Here is a 16,893-nt window from a genome sequence, read left to right as displayed (position 1 = left end):
CCTAGCATCATAAAAAAGAATAAAAAAAAAAAACCCAAAAAAAACCAAGCTCTGCAAAAGAAAGTGGTACATACTTGGTCTGAATATAATGCTACCTGAGCACACTTTTTTTTTTTTTTGGTCACCGTGGAATATTAAGGTTCCCTGACCTCATTATTTACTGTAACGCATGTGTCAAGTCATTAATAATTTGAAACCAGCAAGCTTATCCTAACTAGCTCCTTGTTTAATAAAAACAAATAAAACTAGCTCCTCTGGACATGGACATCATCACTGGGAAGAAGCAAAGGCTTTAAACAACCATCTTAAGTGTTGTGTGTTGTAGTCCACAAATCTGGAGCCAGCATGATGCTCACGTCCAAACTGCCCAATTGTTCCCCATCTTTAAAAGGAAATTAAAAATGGAGTTATTGACTAGAGAGTTTTGCAGAATCTGCCGCCTGTGACCTTTCTGTTTGTTTGCTGAAAGTGTTATGATGTTGTTTGTCTTTTTTTGTCTTGGTATGTATTTAAATGTCCTGAGCCCTCACCCAGTGAGCATCAAGTAGCTTCTTTGGGGTATCTCATTCGCATGTGATTGTATCGCAAACTTCAGATTGCACTCATGGTCGTAAATGTGCAACTGTAATATTTGATGTGATACGTCTGACTACTGTCCCTATTTTTCTGCTTTAAGTGCAAAAAAAAGTGTGCGTACTTTGTTAGTTGCCACCGCTGACCAATTATTGTGTTGTCGTGTTTGGTTCAAAATTTGTCCTTATACAAATTAATGCATTTCACTTATTCGTGAGCTGTGGATAATTAGTGGAAGCTGACAGAACAGGCACATGTGATTATGCCTTGAGAGCGATTTGTTGAGAACTACAGGGGCAACAAGGCGGTTCTTAGGCCGACACTTACCTCCATTTTTCTCAGGCTCCTCCTAACGCTTTCATATCATTTGTTTTAAGAAGGACGCGCGCTGTTTGAAAAGCGCAAACACGTCAAATGAAACATTGGCGTTCTGTCGGTGCGTTTCTGTGCCTCGCAAACATGGCGATGTTGCAAATATGGAGTAATTGGAGTCATTAGTTAAGTAGCTGAATATGAATAGCTGGGTTGGCGCTCGTCGGGGCGCCTCATTATGCGAGCGCATTAAAAGAAATCAGCGGGGGGTCAAGTGGTTACGAACAAAAAGAGGGGCAGGGAACGGGACGAGGGTCAGGATTCAAATTCTAAGTGGAAAGTTGTTGCCATTGTGAGCGGGGATATAAAGCAAGCGCCCAACACGGCGGAGGAAAAAACTGCAGTTCGGAAAGAGAAGCACCACCATGGCCTCCTCACACTCCCACACTTGGATTGCTTTACTTCTGATCTCAGTGATTATCAGCGACATTGGAGTAATGGGCCGTGCACTGGATGCGTATGGATTCGTAGCAGCGTCACCGGGGAGGTCGACCCAGTTCCCGAGACCATCTTTACGCACCGACCTCCAGAGTCGCTGGAGGCGAGGGGCCGCGGAGGCACACCGGGAGCGCTGCGCGGAGCTCACGGCGGCCTGGCAGGAAAACACGCAACGTAATCCTCGGAATAATTCGACAGTGGTGCGTCTCAGTATCAAGCCTCTGTCTGCTGGAGTTTCCCGTGGCTTGGTGTTTCCAGAGAAGCCCCTCTTCAGCTTCGTGCGGCGGGTCTATCGCTGCTGTCAAGATGGACTCGACTGCAAGAGCGTCAAAGGGCTCCAAGGGCGTTTAAGACGAGGTAATAGTGGCGTGCAAAATTGTTTATTTGACAAATATTTAAAATATGTCATACTCAAGGCCAGGAGGCCAGATCCAGCCACTTTGTGGCCCATGAAAGCAATCAAAGTGGGCTTCATGCTTTTTCCGAATTATTTTGTTGTTATTTTCATGCAAATTCAGTTTTGACAGATATGACAAGCATTTCTTTCCCACCAATCCATTTCTAGTAATAAAGTTAACAATAGTTGTATTCTTGCGCCACAATTTCAAAGTCTTGTGATCGCAAATGTATTTAGTTGTAAACAATGTTATATGTTACAATCAATTGCTGGGTCGATTACAGGATAAAATCGGTCCACCCGATAGAAATCATAACTACGATGTGGCCTGCAACAAAAATGACATCCCTGTAAGGGATCAAATATTGAATGAAATGAATGACAAAATAAATACAAACCAATGCATTGTAAATCAGCAAATTGTAGGAGAAAAAAGGCTTTCTTATTGTGAAAGAGATTGCAGGACTCAGTGGGCTGCATGTGCCCCCCGAGCCATACTTTGTCCACCCTGTATGTAGCATTCATATGTTGGTGCAGAAACAAGATTTATTTTCTATGAATAATCCACTTTAGCCTCCTCAGAAAGCAATGCCAACAAATTAACAAAACGCCATGTAAAATAATGTAAGCGAAATGACAAAACAACCACGGAAGCCTAAAGCAAATAGATGTAACCCAAGCAGCTGTTTGAAAGAACGGCAAGTGTCCTAGCAAGCTCCCATTGAGCATTTTGTCAAGCTGCTGGAAAGCCATTCTTGCAAAGGAAGGTTAAAGGCTTGATTAATTCAGCTGTGCAGAAGAGACAATGCTATCTGCATACAAATGACCCTTAGCAGGCTTAATGTTCTCTCCAAGAGTTGTTGAGATATCCTGCTGACAGATTAAAAAGGCATTAGCAGTGAAAACATCACCTCCAGGAAGCTATTCTGATCCACTGGTTCAAGAATAATGTAAAGATTTGACTGGTCCATAAAACCAATGGCAAGTTCCTCCTCATTCTCAGGTTTGGATGTCGAGTTGCTCCTGACCAGGGAGGTCTTATCGTTGAGCATCATGAGAGCTGAGCTTCACCTTCACCTGACGAATCCTCAACAGGTGGACATTCATCCTGCGCTTCTGACGATGGCAAAGAGCAACCTTCCGACAAGGTATTATCTCTACCCTCAACATAACCGCCTCCTCCTCTTTGTTCGAGGGACTTAAAGGAAACGTTTACGGTAATTGCTAAATGTCTCCACATTGTTTCCTCTTGCAGGTTTATCTCAAGGTCCCACGGTAACACTGTAGAGTTGCGAGTGGATCTGCTGTTCCTTTTCCAGCGTCTTCAGGAGGCGGCGGGTGGTCCTGGAAGAGGTCGCCGCTTGGTGAACATGCGGAAGGTAATGCTTTCCTCCTCGCATAAAAAGCTGCCTTCCGTGGATCCCCAGGACAATGGTGGAGACGTGTGGGGGGAGCTGGGCTTGGCCTTAGGCTGCAGTCGGGCCGGAGTCGGTGTCCTCTGCGAAAGCAACGGTGTTGGCCTCCAACATGCGCCTTTCATGGCCCTCTACTACCTCTGAGATCGGACTGACACTGGGATTCAAGAACACGGAAACTTTCACTTTTAAACTTGTCAAATTCAGACTGATCTCAAATGATGCACTTCCTACTCAAATTTATTAACTTATAAATGTTGTGGTTTGTAGAAATTATATAAATATATATATACACACATGAACATTTTCATTCTGTGATTTTTTTTTTTTGTAAATACAGAAAAGATCTCATGAGTAAAGCCCCGAACGCGTTGCTCCACTATATTGGGGCTTTAGTTATCTTTGTGCAGCTGCTTGTTTCGTCTCTAATCATATTTTTCGAGCATATGCAGCTCAAGAGATGTTTTCAGTTGTTGGTGCGGGAGGAGACACCTGGACAAACAAACAATGTTGAACTTAGCAGTGACCAACTCCTCAGGAAACTAATTTAAAAACAGGCGGGAAATTTATGGAATTTAAAACAATCAAAACATGGTCAGAACCACGATTGTCTAAACATCACGTCTTAACTTTACGTCAGGCTGAAAAAACAGCAGCGACAGTCTGATAAAATAGCACATTTATTAAAAAGAGAGCATTTATCAGCATTTTGTCACTTTGCATGGACACACGTGAGCAATAATAGAGGGACTTGAGCACATTTCTCAGTCCATCTACTGCTGCCTTCAGGCCTCACAGCAGATTTTGTTAATCCAAAACACGTACATGGCAGACAGTCAGATCATACACGGGCCATCTCACACATCACATTGAGGTTGGTGACAGACTTCTGTGCTGCCTGGACGGTGGAGACATTGGCTGAGGTTTTGCTGTGAAAATTTGTCTGTTTAAATTCACCTCACATATACTGTACAGTTGATTGGGAAATAACAGAGAGGGAGGGCGGAGCATTCAGCTAAATGAGGTACAGTATACCACAAAATAAAAAGACAATGTCCCCTTGAATACAAAGCAGTTTAAATTAATCTGATTTGAGGAGAGTGACAAGGTTTCAACATAGCTGAGGTTTACTTCCCTGATTTATTGAACACTTATGGTAAGCAAAAGAATCTAAAGATAGGACCCCGTGTTCAAGAAGTGTGTGGATGGAGTGGCGACACGTCTTTGGTTCTCATATGAAAAGACACGGAGCAGATCTTCATTCCACTTCAGTGCTTTGATGAGTGCGATGAATTAACAATACCGGGGCCAATGTCTAAAAATAAAAGCGTGTCGGGCGCACGTTTCACACAAGTCTCGCATTTTCCACATATTTACTCGTGGAAGAAATTGACCAAGTATGAATTCCATTTCACTGACAGCTGAAGCTTCCGTCACTTTTTTTGCGGAATGATCACTCAGCACAAGAGGGAAAAGAAGGCTGATTGCTGTTAAAGCACAATGTATTCAATAATTCAAGGCAACAACAATGACACACAAGGCAGTGCAAAATGTCACACTAATAAAATATGTTTACCTGTTTCTAACAAAAACAAAAAGACATCCTGAGGCAACATTTCAAACACTAAATCCAAATGTATAACAAATCTCCAGATCAGCCCCACTCAGATTTAAATGATACATAATCAAATGGAAGAGCCCACATTTTCAGATAAGCTAATTTATTTGATTTCATGACAGCCATTTTGGTTGCCTGTCTCTTAATCTTTGTCATAGTTTCATACTGTGTCACAACAGCCATTTCTCTCCTAAAGAAAGGCCACATGTCTCTTGAAGAGAAAACTGAAAGAAATAACCCCCAAAACCTAAGTCCCAACAGAAAAGCGAGGAGCGAACCGTTGAACAAAAAAGTGTGATCTTGTACCATACAGTATATACACACGTGACCGTGGACACATCAGCAAACACGCTGAATTAAATGACGTTATTGCATCCTTTCAGACGGGGAAACAAGGTGCTCACGTCTTTAAACAGTGTTCGAAAATGCAAAGAAAGAAAATGGCACCACAAAGTTATCCACGTTCTAGTATCAGTCAAAAAAATGAGGAGGTGCAAAGGAGAATCCACAACACATGAATTTGTAATTGGGTTGAATGGAAGAGGCATTGAGATGTTACGACTTACTAATTGAACAAAAATGGACAGGGTTGGCAACACGACTCTTAATATAAAATAGGTTGGTCTTGTCCAAGGGTCAAGACCAACACAAAGAGGATTATGATAATTAGGCCTTGTGTACAAAATAGTTGCAGAGATAAACAATGTTTGCTCAACAACCAGTGACTGCAGCTGAACTAAACCTACAAGTTCTCATTGGCATGGAAAAAGGGGAAGGAAAAAAAAAGGATTGGCCGGACATTTAGGGAAGATTTAAGACAAGAGGTTTTTAAAAGGCTGCTGGGAATTCAGAGGACGTGAAGTAAACATTTGTTTGGAACCACCAGCGATGTTGTGCTTTCTTCTTGTTAATGGAAAACACACTAGAGTCACTTCAGGGATGGAAGACAGGCGCAAGGGCGGCCACATGTTGCTTCTGGGAACTAAACGGCGTTATTAGACACAAAAACTTCATGTTTAACACACATCATACTAGTGAAGAAATAAATGCTAAGTCTCCCTCTTGTTTAGCCACCAACTGAAAACAAAGTGAGCTCTCATGTTGAAAATCGGATTTGTAGCTACTTTTAAGGTAGTTCAAAACACGGGCGACATTAGACACTCATTGGTGAACTAAAAGACAGGCAAACGAAGAAAAAGAAAACAACAGAGACATGCAAAGATGTCTTCATAATGTGTGGCTTTTGAAATGGATCTATCACAATCACGATTAGTGCTGAGGACACTCACACCGTCTCCAGTTTATGGAAAGTTGTTTCAACATTTACATGTAGTCCATGTCCTTGATATCCAGCATAATGCCCATGTAGACGCAACTACATAATTCTCCACACTAGTAGAATGACCGAGCGCACAAGTCCCAATGAGTGCCTTACTACCAATTTTTTTTCACTAATTGTGTCACTTTTAGGCCGAAGAGTAAACTCTAGCTACTCTAGTAACACCCCTCAGCTCAACTAGTAGGACTATCTATCTGTCTATCAATCGAGAGAGATCGATAGATAGAAATCAGGGGTGGGCAAACAAAGGCTTGGAGGGCCACATGCGGCCCGCTAGACGAACTTGGAAAAAAATTAAATGAATAACCTTGTTATTGTTTTATTTTCTAAATACTGTGGCTTTTCAAAGACATATATTGTTGTAATGCTTTTGTTCACTTTCATTTAAAATTATTTTTAAAAGGTATTTTTTTTTCTCCGATGAGGTGAGGTAACCGAAATACTCCATCCATCTGCTCTTGGTTCGGGCCCCTCTCTCAAATTTTAGAACCCATTGTTGCCCGCCAATCAAAAAGTTTGCCCACCCCTGATCTAGATTATAAAATGATGCAGTTTGGAATCACCTAGGAATAATTCAATTACCACGACAGAATTTAATATTGTGGATAAAAAAAAACTAAAACAGATTTGGTTCAGCAGTTGAAACCATTCACGAGCGGTCTTGACTCAATACCGTTTGACTTATTCAATGCCATTATGAAATCTGTTCTAACGGAGTTAAGCAAATAACAGCTAACTTCAATTAGGCGAGCTTCGTGAACCCCTGAAAGTTGCTTACGCTGGATGTCTCCTTTCTAGCAAATTGTAGACTCATCTCAAACCTCTCCTTAGCCAAGATTGTCGAGAAAGCTTTTTTAAATGAAGCCTGTTAATTCTTGAACTTTTTGATAAATTCCAATCAGGTTTCCTATCTCATCGCAGTGCAGCTCTTATTGAAGTACTAAATTACGTAAGATTGATCACAGACGCAAGGATGGTGTCGGTGCGAGTCTTGTTGGATCTCAGTGCAGCATTTGATCCATAAATTGATCATAATACACTCTTGAACATGTTGGAAAATTGGGGGGGTTGAAATGGAGGAGTCCAAAAAAACGTTTCAGGTCCTACTTGGAGGAATGGAGTTACTTGGTGACCATTGGAAGTGAATCTGATCAAATGATCTTGACATGTGGAGTCCCTCACGGGTCAGTCCTTGGATTCCTTTTGATCAGTCTGTATATGTTATCTTTGAGTCAAACGTTTCAGAATGCCAATGTTGGCTATTACGGTTATGCAGATGACACACATCTGTCTATATCTATCTCCGTCCCCAAATGACGTTAGTTCCATTAACGTGTTGCGGCACTGTCTAAAATAAATTCACAACTGGATGAACCTGAACAAAGTTTGTTTATAGCTTCAACCTTCACTTCCGATTCTTGTCCAGTGCACTTGTATATATTACCTTTGGAATTATTTAACCTTTAATTAATCTAACATATATTTAATTAAATTATTGTTGTATTGCAATGGAGTGGGGAGCTCTCTAATCTCGTTGCACACTTAGTACAATGACAATAAAAGGCATTCTGATTCTGATATGAAATTCACTATCAACAGAAGTGAAGTCAGTTCCAAGTGTAAAGGTTTTAAACTCCAGGTTGAAAACATTGCTTTTTTTTTCTCCATACCTTAAGATACCTGCTTACTTCTTCACTTTAAGATGTTTACAAAGTTTGTTGTAATTGTGTTTAAATGTCAATGTGGATTCTTTTAATATTTTTTGTAAGCTACTTTAGTTTTCTCTGCTTTGCTTCTGAATGTCGTTAACTGTATGTCCTGTGTCTTTGCTTGTGTGAAGCACATTGAGTTGCCTTGTGAATGAAATGTACTATATAAATACAACTGCCTAGTGAGGATGAAGAGGGTAGGAGGACATGGACTTTAAGATGGATATTAAGACTATTGAATAAATGCTCACACGGCTCTCCATAACATGTTAGATGACGCCACATGTAGAATGGACTAATGACGCAGAAAGGCAAGAAGCCAAAAAAAAAAAAAAAAAAGAAAAGATGGTGGCTATATTCCCATAGTTCATCTTGTGGTTTATTCCATATGGAGCCTGTTCCTAATCCCATGTGTGGCCCGATGATGCGGAGTGTGTCAAAAGTGTATCATTCCCCACGCTGCGTGCAAAATACTGAAAAGTTGGTACAGCAGCCCCAAGGGAAGAACAGTGAGCGCGCGTTTGCTGAGCTCAGACTTTTGAAGACTTCATCTGGGAGATGAAAAGGATGAAGGATGTCTAGAGCAGGTGGAAGGCCAACATTCCCTCTGCTCGTCCTCTCTCGCCTCCTCATGCACTTATTGTCCTCCATGGTCCGTATATCCTCCGAGTCGTGTGTATGCTTTACCTCTTCGAAATCCCCGCCTCGCCCCTCACCCCTCACCTGTTATAGTCTCATGTCCGTCCAGTCATCTCACAGCCGACAGAGGCAGAACAAAGTGGGGATGAAGACGCCAAACGCCACCAGGATGGGGAACATTAGGCTGCTGTTGTCAGCAGCGTACGGGTTCGGCGTTCGGGGTCCCGATTGGACCCGGGGCTTCGAATCCGGCGAGAGCTTTTTCTTTCCCACATCGTCCCCTCCCTCTCCATCCTCCTCTTCTTCCTCCTCTTCCTCGTGCTTCTCCAAGCCAGGATGTGGCTGGAGTTTTGGTACATCTTTTCACAAGAAAAAGGAGTGCCACAGCAAAGTGAGGTTCATTCTGTGGCAGTTTCAGTATGAGGTGAAATTCAATTTAAGGGAATATACCAAGTACCCACGTGTGGGCAAAATTGTTTTTGGAGATGAAAGAAAAAGCCACAGTGTAACTTAGTGACTTAATTACTTCCTAAAAAATCTAATGCAAATTAACAAATGAAAATCAGACATTGCTTTTGAATTGTGGTTTAACAGAATTATATATTTAAAAAAAATAATGAAACATGTCTGTAGACAAATGATAGTAACCTTTGAAAAAAATACAAAGATTTTTCCCATGTTTAATCAAGAGGTGTCCTCTAATTTGCATCACAAGTTGTAATGCAGGGGTGGTTAAATCTGGTCCTCAAAGACCACTGTTCTGCCTGTTTTAGATTTCTTCCTCCTCCAAAACACCTAATTTAAATGACGAGGATTGCTACTCGGCTTCTGCAGATGTGATCAGTTTAAGCAGGTGTGATGGAGTAGGGAAAAAGCGAAAACATGCGGGACAGCGGCCTTCGAGGACAAGATTTGCCCACCCATGAGTCAGACGGACTATTTAAAGGGTGACAAGTAGTCACTGCGCTGTTTGGTGGTGCTGTGCATGCTCCGCTATACATCTGCCAGATGAAATGAATGCGAGCGTTGTCCCAGGAGATTCGAAAGAACATTCTCCACAATTATGTTAATGCGAGTTAAAATCCACGGGATTGAGACAATCTCCATGCATGTGGTTGCTGCAGAAAAATTCACGACTAATTGAAAAGAAATGGCTATTATGTTAACAACAATACACAGAACAACCACCAATGAAATTAAAGGTGAACTCACTCCAAGGTCAATGATCTGTGACTGACGTGTCAGATTGTACCATCTGAGGTCGTTGAAGCCAAAATGGACTTCTTGGCAGACAACCATGGATGACACTACTGTTGAAATTAAAATCCTAAAAAAAGCAAGGATGGATTTTGCCGAACTGCATGTTGACAAGCAAAAAAGCTTCTTTGAGAATGTCCTTCGACCAGAAAGGCAAAACTGGAACTTTTTGGTCAGGCACATCATCGCAAAATATTAAATTAAGGGGGATCATCATTTTTTTCCAGGCCTCATGTGTGTGTGTTTTTTTTTAATAATTATGTTGTACCACAATTCAAAAGCAATATCTGATTTTCATTGGTTAATTACCTTAACATTTTTATTGATATTACTTTTGTCATATAAAAGTTATTTCTTTTCTGTGACCACTGTGGGTTTTTCTTTTAAATAACAACGTACCAATAATTTTGTCCACAAGTGTAAAACCATCAGAAAATAAATCGTCAGCAATGAATCTCAAGAAACCGACCTTCTGGTGTTCCCTTCATTACGTAGAGCGCGCAGACCTTCGGGTTATCATAATAGCCCTGAAATACAGAAAAGGTCCAACGGAGTCATCACACAAGAGGTAACGCTTCTTTTGCTAGGCAGAAAACACTTGTTAGTATGGTTTCAAATGACATTGCTCCACAGACGACCTCTGTGTGGATGAAGGATGAAATGATCAGGATTTCATAGCGCAAAACCTTTACAAATCAAACTGATGAAAGGTTGACCCACTTGTAGAGCGAGACCAAATTCAATGTTACATATTATACGAATTTCAAAGATCTCCTCCAGTTATCGGCACATGGGAAGAATGAAGGCTTTTTGCGCACCGCCATCCTGTGATCGACAGAGACAAAATCCAGCATTTGTTGGCCGAGACCATGCAATCACTTTTAAACAGACGCCTCAGGCAAGCTAGACACTATTTGTCACTTGTTCTCCAACTTAAAAGCTGTCTTTTCAGTGCCAAGATTAGCCATGTATGCGTCTGGGCCACAAAAAAAGACATGCTTACTCGGATTGCAAGTCCAATAGATGACAGCAGCAGACTCAATATTGCAGTGTTCAACGAATTGTAACAAAATATGTAAACATTGTTTGTCCAAATCCACCAAAGATCAAGAATTATTTAAGATTCAAATGACTTATATAGAAATAGTTGGGTCCGCCTCAGTACAGCCGCTGTACCAGGTGGAGACACAGTACGTCAACAGGCTCTCGATGTTTGAGTGCTTGCAGACTCAAAAGTGTGAAATTAAATAGAGTTCTGATCTTGACTTATAGTGGCATGCAAAAGTATTAGGGCCCCCTTGAACTTTTTGACCTTTCGCCCCATTTCAGGCTTCAAATAAAAAAATGTTGTATGTGTGGAGAATCAACACTAAGTGGGACACAATTGTGAAGTAGAATAAAAAATATATATGTACATTTAGTGTGTGTGTAAAGTGCGTTACAATTCTTCATCTTCACAGACACCATTAAAGCAACACAGAACTTTGCTCTGCGAACAAAAGCAAACCCTTCCTCTGGCCGTCAAATTTAGAAAAGGTCAACCCATGCTTTTATTTCTTCAAATTTTGATTCCTACAGTGCTGTATTCTGGAATCTCCAGAAAAACATTCAGCACCTACATGTGTTGGCTCGAGACTTCAAACCTCCACAAAAAAGTACATGAACACACCACACCAGTCCTTGCGGCACTTCACTGTCTACCTGTCAGCTTACCTGTCATTGCAAGGCTTGAAATAAGCAGTTCTGCAATTCCGTTTGCAATTTAAGATTAACATTTTGCGCGTCATCGATAAATCACGAAGAGCAAAGCTGAGACTCGAATGCCCAAAATATTGTCAAAAGAAAAGTATAAGAAGAACCAAAAGAAAAAAAATATTTCCAGCCTTCCATTGTTTTTAGGTCTTAAAGCTTAAACGGTCAAGCTCCTGTCTATAGTTTGAAGCTGCCACAACCATTTGAGCCTGAGAACGTCATTGAGGGCTTTACACACAGCCTTTAAATCATCTGCTCTCTAATGGGAAAGGAGCCTTTGTGGTGCGACTTCCAAGATTATGGAACGCTGCCATGCGACTTCAGACGAGCGACATCATTGTCTATTTTTTAGGTAAATATTGATTCTACTGCTTTGTGGACATTTGCATATTTACATCACAGTACTATAATGCCCTTGCATGAGGGCAAAGGAAAGTGAATCCGTCATTTATTGAACAGGACTCAAAAACTGTTTTTACGCGGCTGGAACGGTTGAATGACGTTTCAACTTATTTAAATCGGGAAAAATTTAATTAGTCATAAGTCACAGAACCACCATAAAAACCTCTTTTTAAGTGTTGCTAGTCACACTGAACTCACCTTTACAAACTCCACCGTGAGCTTGCCGTTAAACGTCGACACCTCTCCTTGTACACTCAGCTTGCCACGTCGAATGGAGAAGGCCACTATTTCATCGTGTGCTGTACTGTGACCTACTCGATCAAAGATGTCCAAGTCCTTTACCACCACGTGGCCGTTTAGTCGAACATCAAATACCTGTTAAACCACAACCTGAGTGTTATTACACATTAATTCACATTGATTTCGCCACATTTAATCAAAGCTATGTCCCTAGATGTATTCTGACTGCGATATTTTAATTTTTTGTTTTTAAGTTAAAACATTTGAATCTCGCACAATACAGACATTACCACACGTTTTAACTTATAGCTATGAAGAAAAATATGCCACCTGTTACTTAACCAAAGAGTTAAGCCATTGTCCCGCTCAGCCAGAGTTGGCAAGTGAGTGTTTGCGCACAAATGTTGGTTTTTAATCAGGGTTCGTTCAAGGTTGTAAACCGTCATGAAGATATTTGCCAGCCAACAGTTTAGCGGTTGCAAACAGGTTTTCTAGTCACGTGCCCTGCGACTAGCTAGCGACCAGTTTAGTGCGTCTTTCACCCATAGTCAGCCAGGATAGGTTCATGCACCCCTGTGAGGCTTTCACGATAAGCGGTGTGGATTAAGACACATATGACACAAGAAAAACTGTTCACGACCGTTAAAACTGTTGGCAAACATCTTAGCGACCTAATACGAACCCAGACACAAAAACAACATTCGCTTTGTGCACACACACTCGCAAACCTGTGCCGCTCAGTGAGATACGGGCTTTAAAGCGCAAGTCAAGTGAAAGTTTTTCCTCACACACACACGCGCGCACCCACACAGAGTAATCGTTCAATTATTACCTTTTGTTGTGACTGCGCAAAGTAAACTTCTGCATACTTCATTACGAGTATATAGTCGCCTTCCTCACGAATAGAGATGTCATATCCAAAAGTGTCTTCATTGTAACGCTCTGTCTGGTAGAGAACTTGATCTTCCGGACTGGAGCGAAGGATCGGCAAGCGCATCCCATAATCAGATGCTAGAAAGACAAACAAAACCAAATTTGCACTCAAACATCGCTGCAGTCTAAGGAACATTTCTGACAGTTTGGAATCCATACAAATTCCACCTTGCATCTGTGTTAGCCCTGACCTTTCTTTGAACTTGCTATAGCCCTTCTGTATGAAATAAGCTACAAAATAGTTTGAACCATTGATCATCGTTGACCAGATCTCAAGCCGCTGGTTAGGAAAATTGGATCATCACCCGCTTTTCTGCTTGCTTGACAGGAGGCTGAGAGGGGTGGGTGGTGAGGGGTAACACAATCATGTAAGGTATTGCTGATTCCTCATTATTCTGTAGTTATATGCAGAAGCGACACCATGTGGATGTTCCTTCTTATGGTCACACTGGGTAACAGCTTTGACGTGTGTGTGTCACTCTAAGCAACTCTTATACTTGATTCAAAAGCAAACACTGATGATATTATTTTAGATTTACTGTCTATAATGCCTTTCAAGGGAAACATGGATGCTTACCATTAACACATGGGAAGTTAAAACTTTGCCCATGTTACAAGGATCATGTTAGCAGACGAGTATAGCTACAAGCTGATAGCTGTCAGGCTTTTAAAACAAACAGCAGCGAGATGGAAGATTCCAGCAGCGGTCTGATGGACAGCCAATGATGCTTGTAGGGTTGGTGCAGGAGATAGCACAGTAGTTCAACTTGTAAAGGTGATGCAGAGAAAGGTTTGGATAGCTACAGGCAGTGATGGAAATTAACTGTTGATAAGATGGTCACACCTTGCTGCTCAACTAAAGATAAATAATAATTTGGATGATTTTGTTACTGTCGTGTGGAAACCCTGCATGTCAAAAAATTGTCAATTTAAAATTGTCTCACAATTTGATGCTATTTGGTTTGCCCCCTACTTTGTTATATGTACTCATTTTGAACAAATTTCAAGGCTTGAAAATAGCTTCCGGTTTTATTTATTATCCGAGGTTGGAAAATATTTTATTTTAATACCATATATTGGCTTTCATACATAGATATAAATCAGATATGTCTTTGATGCGTGCGAGGGAAAGTGCTTATGAGGGAGACTACTGACAATCGTCTGTGAATCTACAAAGTTGTTTTTATAAAAGGGAAAGGTCAACCCCAACAAATTATTTGGAATAATATATTGGAAACTTGGAAGTCTGGTTAATATTGCGTTTGTGGAATATGAGTTAAGCAGCAAAATACACCAGTTTTTAACTATTTTGTCACCCGAAAATGACTTCATAGTTGCTCAGAGATCAGGGGAAGACCAAGCATGGCTGACCTGTTTTCTGAATCTGAGCCATGATTGGTTGTTAGCTGAGTCTTGAGCAACTCTGATGCCATTTTCAGTAGACAGCGAGTGGCCTGATATGTACAAAAACGGGTCGACTACTTAGATCATATCCTTAAGAATATTTCAGGGTTGACATCCCCTCGAACAATTTAATAACACTCTCTTCTGCAGTGTGAACGCATAAATAGGGATAATTTTTGTGACGGTTTAGCGTTAAGTGTAGTGAGGAGGAGGAGAAAAATAAAAAGAGTATTAGGTCACTAAATACCAAGTGAAGGCCCAGATCTGAAACTCACTCTTTGCCACTTGGCCCATTTATTGAAATGGAATGGAAAGTAGCTTTGTTCTTCCATGCCTGTGTGCCAGCGACCATATAGTTATTGGCATAACAATTAAATTCTCTTCCACTAGATGGCAGAAGTTATGTATCCGTTTTTGGTGTCATTTTATTTGGTAGTGTGCCATGAGATTTTTCTAATGTCAAATATGACAGCTTGACCAAATTAATGGTGGTAGGGACCAGGGCACCATCTGTATTTTTCCATGTTCCGAAATGACAATTTACAGCCAGCTGTATATTATCTACACATTATTATTGTCACTTTTTAACATTTTTGTTTTGTTTATTTTGCTTTATTTGCACATGTTCAATCAATCAACTCAATCGTGTGCACGTGGGTTCATACTGATGCATCATTTCTGATTACTTACCTTTACCGAGTTTGCCTTCCAAAGGGTCCTTTTTGAAGTGAATACCATGCACGTCTACGTGCGACTCCCCTCCGGCATTGACAGCCCAGACCACCCTTTCGGCGAGGCTGGGGGTGGCGCCGCCGCCGTCCGCCCAACACTGCACAAGCAGCACGGACAGCACAGCTGCAACCAGACCAGCGAAGAGCTGCGCCGTGAGCCGCTGCATCGCCACACACATTCCCGGTCTTCAACACGGAGACGGCACTGTCAAGGGGCACAGTTTCAGTCAATAACGTACGAGAGATTCAGAGGGTCTTCGACGTCAGCTAGCAAGCCTGATGTGATGACATGCAATATGATAGGAGTAGGTTAGCCACGATGCTAACAGTAGCAAGGAAGAACACACGACAGCAAAGCCATTCGCAGTCTAGACAAAGATGAATACGTACATATCACGTCGCGTGCTTATTAAGTATGACAGTTGTAGTATTGAAATAGCAATTAACCTATAGTTAACAGTTGCCAGTTATGCTAGCTAGCGTACCTGTCTAACCAGAAATACGTGGTCTGCCGGAGAGCGGCTACCATGTGTCTTACCTTCTCCTCGGAAATGCGGAAATGTTGTCAAAGTGAATGCCTAGCGCTAGTAATACAGTCTCACTGGATGCATACACTGACGACTAAATTCAGTGTTGGAACCGTGCATATATTGTCAGATGGTGGAGGTCTCAGTCTGCAACACTTGACGACTTTCATTCAAAGTGTGTGTATCTACACTGGCTACTCGCTGCAGTGCAACGTAACATAGCGGATGAGTGACATCTATTCTGACCAATCGCATCCTTCCTCATTTCACAGGCGAGCTACACGACGTCCTTCAGGCTACGATTGAACATGAAAGCCTCGGCACACTATATATATATGTTTATGTATGCACCTGTGGTAATCATTGTGTTTCTTTATGACTTTTGATTTGGCAAAACAATGAAAATAAGTGATATCATCCAGTAATATTATACGCGTGGCCTTGACGTATTCGCCACGCCCACCTTTTCCGGTACAGAGTTCCTTCGTTCCTTGTATGGTTGAGCTCTTGACCAATCAGAAGAGTCCAACGCAGCTCGCTTCACGAGAGGGTTGGACAAAGTGCGGCCAAACAGGTTACTATGGTAACCCTTAATCAGCTCCGTCGTTGACAGATTCCTCCCCGTGGAATTTAATTAAACTCACCGTTGACCAACATATTGTGGTAATAGCCGTCAACTGTATAATGAAGCAAACAGGACAACGCAATAAAATATGACATTTATAGTCAGCTAGTAAAATTGTTTGAACAAAGTCAATACCTTGTGTAAACATTTATTACACCTTTCTCCAAGTGACATCTGCCCTGACAGCAAATGTATGTCGATGGAAGGCATTTAAGGTCCGACAATTATGTAATATTTCTAAAATATTACCTTTTCTTTTTTATGTTTACGTATAACCTCAGGCTGTCATATCAAAGTTTGATTTAGATAATGGTCCAGATTGAACATTTGACTGCGCTCTAGAAAATTAAATTAGGTTGAACATTTTCATTTCCATCCATATTTTGATGAGTAAAAATCATCCAGATCTGCAACTTCCACTGGGCGAAAGGAAAAAGTGACTGGTTAGCATGTCCGTCTCACAGTTCAGATGTGCGGGGCTCGATCCTGAGCTCCAGCCTTTCTGTGTGGAGATTGGATGTT

General features: G+C 41.3%; 2 protein-coding genes across 3 annotated transcripts; one reads left to right on the top strand and one right to left on the bottom strand.

Moving 5' to 3' along the window:
- Window positions 1–1,201: 1,201 nt before the first annotated feature.
- LOC148344591 (uncharacterized) lies at window positions 1,202–3,497 on the top strand. Its single transcript, XM_088307489.1, has 3 exons — window positions 1,202–1,740; window positions 2,784–2,928; window positions 3,036–3,497. Exons 1-3 carry the CDS (start codon window positions 1,311–1,313, stop codon window positions 3,337–3,339), a joined length of 879 nt encoding a protein of 292 aa, XP_088163615.1. The 5' UTR covers window positions 1,202–1,310; the 3' UTR covers window positions 3,340–3,497.
- Window positions 3,498–6,427: 2,930 nt separating this feature from the next.
- mlec (malectin) lies at window positions 6,428–15,980 on the bottom strand. 2 transcript variants are annotated; one of them, XM_088300211.1, is made up of 6 exons: window positions 15,758–15,980; window positions 15,179–15,424; window positions 12,984–13,162; window positions 12,110–12,286; window positions 10,227–10,284; window positions 6,428–8,859 (listed from the first exon to the last, which is right to left on the bottom strand). In XM_088300211.1, the coding sequence occupies exons 2-6, from the start codon at window positions 15,396–15,398 to the stop codon at window positions 8,615–8,617; spliced, it is 879 nt and encodes a 292-aa protein (XP_088156337.1). In that variant the 5' UTR covers window positions 15,399–15,424; window positions 15,758–15,980; the 3' UTR covers window positions 6,428–8,614. The 2 variants fall into 2 exon arrangements, with proteins under 2 accessions (XP_088156337.1, XP_088156346.1); XM_088300220.1 differs by lacking the exon at window positions 15,758–15,980 and adding an exon at window positions 15,610–15,681.
- Between the last annotated feature and the right edge of the window lie 913 nt (window positions 15,981–16,893).

This window comes from Idiotropiscis lumnitzeri, chromosome 1 (assembly GCF_059441095.1).
Source record: "Idiotropiscis lumnitzeri isolate Australia: NSW breed Sydney's pygmy pipehorse chromosome 1, RoL_Ilum_1.0, whole genome shotgun sequence".
NCBI lineage: Eukaryota > Metazoa > Chordata > Actinopteri > Syngnathiformes > Syngnathidae > Idiotropiscis > Idiotropiscis lumnitzeri.
The sequence above is the reverse complement of the archived record's forward strand: the minus strand, read 5'-3'. Positions and strand labels throughout refer to the sequence as shown.

Coding starts and splice junctions, on each gene's coding strand:
- LOC148344591 (XM_088307489.1), top strand. CDS start 1,311: ATGGCCTCCTCACACTCCCACACTTGGATTGCTTTACTTCTGATCTCA. Junction 1,741..2,783: donor CCAAGGGCGTTTAAGACGAG/GTAATAGTGGCG, acceptor CCTCATTCTCAG/GTTTGGATGTCGAGTTGCTC. Junction 2,929..3,035: donor AAGAGCAACCTTCCGACAAG/GTATTATCTCTA, acceptor TTCCTCTTGCAG/GTTTATCTCAAGGTCCCACG.
- mlec (XM_088300211.1), bottom strand. CDS start 15,398: ATGTGTGTGGCGATGCAGCGGCTCACGGCGCAGCTCTTCGCTGGTCTG. Junction 12,287..12,983: donor TTGCGCAGTCACAACAAAAG/GTAATAATTGAA, acceptor GTGGTTTAACAG/GTATTTGATGTTCGACTAAA. Junction 8,860..10,226: donor AATGAAGGGAACACCAGAAG/GTCGGTTTCTTG, acceptor TCTTGTGAAAAG/ATGTACCAAAACTCCAGCCA.